The sequence below is a fragment of the Mizuhopecten yessoensis genome, unplaced genomic scaffold (assembly GCF_002113885.1).
Source record: "Mizuhopecten yessoensis strain PY_sf001 unplaced genomic scaffold, ASM211388v2 scaffold5519, whole genome shotgun sequence".
NCBI classification, from domain to species: domain Eukaryota; kingdom Metazoa; phylum Mollusca; class Bivalvia; order Pectinida; family Pectinidae; genus Mizuhopecten; species Mizuhopecten yessoensis.
Genome location: NW_018406089.1, coordinates 946,989 through 954,488, shown reverse-complemented (window position 1 = coordinate 954,488; position 7,500 = coordinate 946,989). Strand labels below are relative to the sequence as shown.

The 7,500-nt window shown below is 33.3% G+C and overlaps 1 protein-coding gene across 1 annotated transcript in view; it reads right to left on the bottom strand.

Moving 5' to 3' along the window:
* LOC110450780 (stimulated by retinoic acid gene 6 protein-like) overlaps nt 1–6,540 on the bottom strand; it is a 25,586-nt gene extending 19,046 nt beyond the window's left edge. Inside the window, exons 1-4 of the mRNA XM_021498485.1 lie at nt 6,520–6,540; nt 3,536–3,638; nt 2,350–2,438; nt 1,319–1,467 (exon numbers count right to left, since the gene is read on the bottom strand). Of these exons, the coding sequence (XP_021354160.1) occupies nt 1,319–1,467; nt 2,350–2,438; nt 3,536–3,638; nt 6,520–6,533 (355 nt within the window). The 5' untranslated portion in view covers nt 6,534–6,540. The remainder of the gene's footprint in view (nt 1–1,318; nt 1,468–2,349; nt 2,439–3,535; nt 3,639–6,519) is intronic.
* Nucleotides 6,541–7,500: the final 960 nt, after the last annotated feature.

Below are 7,500 nucleotides of genomic sequence, written 5' to 3'. Positions count from 1 at the left end.
CACTATGGAAATGTTACGTCTGTAAGGTGGTGACTATAGAAATGTTACGTTTGTAAGGTGATCACTTTAGAAATGTTACGTTTGTATGGTGAAGACTATAGAACTGTTGCGTTTGTTAGGTGATTACTTTAGAAATGTTACGTTTGTAAGGTGGTGACTATAGAAATGTTACGTTTGTAAGGTGGTCACTATGGAAATGTTACGTCTGTAAGGTGGTGACTATAGAACTGTTACGTTTGTTAGGTGATGACTATAGAAATGTTACGTTTGTTAGGTGATTACTTTAGAAATGTTGTGTGTGTAAGGTGGTGACTATAGAAATGTTACGTTTGTAAGGCGATGACTATAGAAATGTTACGTTTGTAAGGTGATGACTATAGAAATGATACGTTTGTTAGGTGATTACTTTAGAAATGTTATGTGTGTAAGGTGGTGACTATAGAAATGTTACGTTTGTAAGGTGGTGACTATAGAAATGTTACGTTTGTTAGGTGATGACTATAGAAATGTTACGTTTGTTAGGTGATGACTATAGAAATGTTACGTTTGTTAGGTGATTACTTTAGAAATGTTACGTTTGTAAGGTGGTTACTATAGAAATGTTTCGTATGTAAGGCGATGACTATGGAAATGTAACGATTTTAAAATACGTTTTAAAATACGTTTGTAATGTAATCGCTATGGAAATGTTACGTTTGTAAGATAATCTGTATGGAAATGTTACGTTTGTAAGGTGATGACTATGGAAATGGTACGTTTGTAAGGTGATCACTATTGGCATGTTACGTTTGAAAGACGATGACTATGGAAAACGTAATGTTTGTAAGGTGATGACTAAAGAAATGTAACGTTTGTAAGGTGATGACTATAGAAATGTTATGTTTGTAAGGCGATGACTAAGGAAACTGTTACGTTTGTAAGGCGATGACTTTGGAAATGTTACGTCTTAACACCATTACTATGGAAAAGGTTACGTTTGTAAGGCGATGACTATGGTGAAGGTTACGTTTGTAAGGCGATGACTATGAAGAAGGTTACGTTTGTAAGGTGTCGAATATGGCGTTTGCAATGTGAAGAGTGTTTAGGTTGTTAGAAATTTAAAACGACGTTTGAAAGATAAATTTTGGGAATTGTTTTATTTTTAGCAACTTCACAAAAAACAACGCTTATGCCAGGACCCTCATAATATTTTTGTAATGAGACAGTGAAACGATTTCTAGATTATTGACTCTACATAGCTAGAATACAAATAATGCGCCCTCTTCCGATTTGGTTTGATTTTTTCGCATTTGTCGTATCGGATAAATGCCATACTTACAGAATACCAGAGCTGACAACTGCTCGGAAGTGGTGCTTATCTGTGAACGGATGCTTGTCGCGAGGAGATTAAAGATGGAGGAGGACGTACAGCCGAACGCTGCAGCATACGAAAGTCTATCCCGGTCTCCGTCTAACAAATTCACAGGTCTATGAATACAGGGAAATAAAACTAAGTTTACAGGTTAATGAATACAAGGACAAAAGAAGAAATTCACATGTATATGAATACAGCGACAAAAAATAAATAGTTCACAGATCAATGAATACAAGAATACAAGAAGGTCACATGTATATGACTTCAGCGACACTAAAACAAAGTTAAAAAATATATAAATACAAGGACACAAGAAGAAATTCAAATATATATAATTACAGCGACATAAAAACAAGTTTGCATTTCAATATAAAAAACAAAAGAACAAGTACACAGGCCTATGCTTACAGGGACATAGAAAGTCCGCAGGTATGTTAAAACGAGGTTACAAGAACAAATTACACTTAGTTTACTTTACAATTTTAATAATATTATAGCTAAAAGAGAAGTTTTATTTAGACAAATATCAGATAAAGTTAGCTTATGTAAGCAAAATATTATGTTCGAATTCATGATTAATGTAAAGACCAACCAAAAGTATAAGGAAGAGAGATCAACAAAACCAGGAACTTCAAAAGGTTAAGTGTATAACAACAGTAATATCTACCTAATGTATTATCAAAACGTTTATTTAGAAAAAATGCAATTGAATTCCCGTTACTAGATAATCCCGTATAAAAGGTTTGAATGTTCGTATTTGTCTTACGTTTTCTTATGTTCCCATATTATCACAGATATATACTCACAGGTAAATCTTACGATGGAATTAACGTTCAATTAATAGTCTAATTTGTTCATCAGGAGTTTTGTCAACTGAATCGTTTACATTTTAAATGGTACTTTCATATATCTGACCTGACAAACAGCGGTAGTTGTTAAACAATGTGCTAGTGCATTTCACTAGCAGAGAACAATCTGTGATCACATATACTAACATAAGGCAACCCGGTCTTCCTCCAAAACATCCGGTCTGGCTAGTATTCCTCCGCTTCTCAAACCAGGGCAGGACGAACATCAGACCGATCTAAACAAAATAGTAATAAAAACGTGGTTCCTATTGAGTATGATACGGATGCTTAGAGAGTATAACAACAATTGTTTTACGTTTACAGCCAATCCAGTGCGATAATACTTCAAGGGCCTGCACTTTAACTGGAGAAGGGGAAAAGAATGACAACACATGTTTAATATATGTGAGTCACAATGATGATAACGTATGTTTCATATCTGTGAGTCACAATGATGATAAAACATGTTTAATGTATGAGTGTCACAATGATGCTAACGCATGTTTCATATCTGTGAGACACAATGATGATAAAACATGTTTAATGTATGTGTGTCACAATGATGATAACGCATGTTTCATGTCTGTGAGTCACACTGACATCATCTGTTAATATCTGTGAGACACAATGACATCACATGTTTAATATGTATAAGACTCATGCACATTGATGTCCCATTTTTGATATTTGTTGGTCACAATCATGATATCATGTTTAATATATGCGAGACACATTGACATCACATGTTTATTATATGTGAGACACGTACACAGTGATGTCACTTTTTTGATATTTGTGAGACTCTATGATGATATCTGTCTAACAACGCAATTGATGTGACGCCTTTATTGCTTTGGATACCATCGTGGATTATGATTATCAAATTTACAATATCCCAATTCGTTCACAAAATTCGTTTTAAAGAACCACCGTTTTGCAGCATTTATTTTGATAAACCCCGTGACTTGATAAAGGGTGGGTATATAAAAATTGAATGAGATAATTGTTTTCCGATTTTGCCAAGATTTTACGCTAAAGTCCATATTTGAAGCGTTAGACCTTCGACTTTCATAACAAAGAAATATAATTACTATTCTGTTTTGTCGAACAAAAGACGCAATACTTTCCTTCGTACAATTGTATTACGTTTCATCTTGTTTAATGTTTGAAATATAATTAAGCATCTTTTGTAACAATAGAGTACTTTAAATTCGGTGAATATATTTGTGGTTATATCGACCTGAGAGATTGTTATTGACCTATAATTCGTTTCGGTTAATATCACTTTTTCACATATTCACCTCAACAAAAGTCAATAATTGATAATATTTACCGCAATTACAGCTACATATGCATCCCGCAGGTACGAGTTATATAGGAGTTCCTCTATACAGCTTGAGCTGGTAGTGTTGCTCGTTAGGCTCGTGGCAGTAGACCTTGACGAAATAAAAATAAAATTACATCTATACATTACAATTCAATGTTATACGGGCGATCATCTCCTGAATGTTTCCTGTTTAGTTTCAGGACATACGTATTAATATTATTACGATGACGTCAAACATGGCAGGTATAGTGATTTTTAAAACAGCTATCCAATAGTTGATGGTTTCAGTTTTAGTAGTTTCAGTTTATGCAAAAGGAGGAAAGAAGAGAAGTCTCAGTTTCATGTGAAGTTTATAAAAAAGGATGAAAAAAGAAAAAAATCAATTTCATTTTGAGTTTATGAAAAAGGAGGAAAGAAGAGAAATTCCAGTTTCATTTTAAGTTTATAAAAAAAGGAGGAAAAAAGAGATGTTTCAGTTTCATTAAAAGTTTATGAAAAGGGGGAAAGAAGGGAAAGGTTTCAGGTTCAGTTTATAAAAAAGGGGGAAAAGAATACAAAACTTCATTAAGATCGCACAACTTGAAATAAAATTGGCATTAGCACTAATGCATCAAAGGTAAATCAATACAGGCATCATAACACAAAGAAAACGCAATCATTAAACATTTGTATTCAGACACAGTCTTGTCAAGTGTAAAACCTTTCCGGAATTTCAAGAGGTGAAAGTTTCATGAATCTTACTGCTGGAGAGACGTGTCAAACGATGCCTGCCAATCTGTTTTGCATTTTATGACAATTCGGAATCTTTCATACCATGACATTCATACGGCTTACAAAATTGGCGTTCTAAAAATGACCATATAACTAGAAAACCACATCATTGCTTCGAAAAAAACCACACTTTGAATCATTGAAAAAAGGAGTATCCATAAAGATTGGATTGTTTGTCATGTTGTATGAATTTGTGTGACATTTTTTTTTTTGTCATGTTGTATGAATTTGTGTGACAAGGATTATCCATAAAGAGTGGATTGATTGTCATGTTGTATGAGTGTGTGTCTTGGAGTATCCTTACACTGTGGAGTGTTTGTCATGTTTTATGAATGTGTGTCTAAGAAGTATCCTTTAACTGCAGATTGTGTGTCATGTTGTATGAGTTTGTGACATGAAGTGTCCTTAAACTGTGGATTGTTTGTCATGTTGTATGAGTGTGTCTAGGTGTATCCTTAACATGTGGATTATTTGTCATGTTGTATGAGTATGTGTCTAGTAGTATCCCTAAAATGTGGATTGTTTGTCATATCATTTCAAATATATTTTATTGATTAAACAAAAGGATTGAGCAGCAGGCTTTGCCTATATAAGCTCTCTCCATGGCTTCCAGCATACTTTTGATATTTGAAGACATTGAATACAATATTTACATACATACATTTTATTTTATTTCAACTCATCTCATGACACATGGATACATTTATTACTAGGTAATATACATTTAATTAGGCTGGCTTAATATTTTCATGTTTCTACAGAGAAAAAAAAAATCCTTGGAGAAAAAAATACAAACTTTGCGTTATTTAATATAGTTGTAAAATTTGTGTCAAGAAGAATTAAATATACTGTTATGAATAAACACAGTATTCAAATCGAATTAAATATATGGATATACGTCTATAAACTGTGGATTGTGTGTCATGTTGTATGAGTGTGTGTCAAGATGTATTCTTAAACTTTGGATTATTTGTCACTTTGTTTGAGTTTGTGACTAGGGGTACCCTTAAGCTGTGGATTGTTTGTCATGTTGTATAAGTGTGTGTCAAGGTGTATCCTTAAACTGTTGATTGATTTTCATGTAGTATAAGTGTGTGTCTAGGAGTATCCTTAAACTGTGGATGTTTTGTCTTGTTATATGAGTAATTGTGTATGTGTCTAGGAGTATCCTTAAACTGTGGAATGTTTGTCATGTAGTATGAGTGTATGTCTAGTAGTATAATTAAAATATGGTCATTGTCATGTTGTATTAGTGTTTGACAAAGAGTGTCCTTAAACTGTGGATGGTTGTCATGTAGTATGGGTGTGTGTCTAGGGGTATCATTAATTTGTGGAATGTTTGTCACGTTGTATGAGTGTGTGTCTAGTGGTATCCTTTAAATGTGGATTGTTTGTGATGTTGTATGAGTATGAGTCTAGGGGTATCATTAATTTGTGGAATGTTTGTCACGTTGTATGAGTGTATGTCTAGTGGTATCCTTTAAATGTAGATTGTTTGTGATGTTGTATGAGTATGAGTCGAGGGGTATCATTAATTTGTGGAATGTTTGTCACGTTGTATGAGTGTGTGTCTAGTAGTATAATTAAGATATGGGTTATTTGTCATGTTGTATAATGATGTGTCTAGGAGTATTCTAAAACTGTGGATTGTTTGTCATGCTGTATGTGTATGTGTGTCAAGGAGTATCCATAAATATTGTGTATCTATAATTGCTTATCATGTTGCATGAGATTGTGACTGGGAGTATCCACAAAAAGTGGATTGTTTATCAAGTTTGACAATTGGTATCAATATAGAGAGACAGTACTTGCCATGTTGTATTGACTATGATATCCATATAGAGAGCCAGTATTTGCCATGTTATATTGACCAAGGGTATCCATATAGAGAGACAGTATTTGCCGTGTTTTATTGACTATATGTATATCCATTTAGAGAGGCAGTATGTGTCATGTTGTATTGACTATGTGTCTATTATAGAGAGACAGTTTTTGCCATGTTGTATTGACTATGGGTATCCATTTAGAGAGGCAGTATTTGTCATGTTGTTTTGACTATAGGTTCTTTGTGTTATACATTGTTTATCATACACATACACCTTTAACATAATGTAGTTACAAATTATAATAAACCTTCTTGCCGATTATCCATACTTATATAATTGTGATAATCCCTACGTTGTATTATACATATTTATAGTCTACTTAACAATACTCACATAGTGTTCGCCATAGCTTGTATTACAACCGAGTGTTGTCTGTGACGACAAACACCGCGTTATCAGTCATGAGACTTATCTATACGTTGATAACATTCCTTCACGATACACAATGTTGTAGTAGACGTACACATACAAAACGGATGATTAGTACAGGTACATAGAGCGTTTGATGTCGGTGTCATCCTTGATTTCAGAGGAAGTGTACAACATTGTATCTTTTCGGAGACTTATTGTTTGGGCCCATTATCAACTTAAGATTACGCATACACGTATATGGAAATGTAAAATTTACCTTGCATGTACATGTGTCAAACCATGTGTCATAACTCGAATGTTTTATTGAATGTGTACTTATCCATATTTTCGTAAACTATAATGGTATTTATGATTACAAGAGGGCAAAATGAAGAATATTACACATGCTTGAAAGCTGTTCATACCGGCCGCTGCACTGAAAAGTAATATCATGGAGCGGTGCAAGATTCGAGAACTCATTCACTTAAATAAGTTACATACATGTTTAAATATATTTGTAAATTATATAATAACAATGATATGATGTGCACGAAAACGATTTTATTTTATAATACAATTAAGTGTACATTGTGATATATGTTTTTACTTACATTTCACCAAGACAGAGTACTTGATAAAACCTGTATTTATACACTATAGTTCAAGATTTACACATTTAGATAACCTGTGTGCCGAATGTTATAAACGGGAAATGTGTCAAACTAGTTTTTGCGCACGCAAAGTTTCGTATTTTTCAACAGCAAGTATAACTAACACCAATATAAAATATCATCAATAAGTTTAGTTAATACATTTAAATATTAATTATTATATTAACGCATAAATTTTGAAAGATTGGTGTTAGGAAGCACACACTAATATATACTAAAATGGCTGGAATAATCCCGAGTTATAAACTTTTCCGAAAGAAACTCGAGTGTCCGAAAAGCCATTGGGAAATTG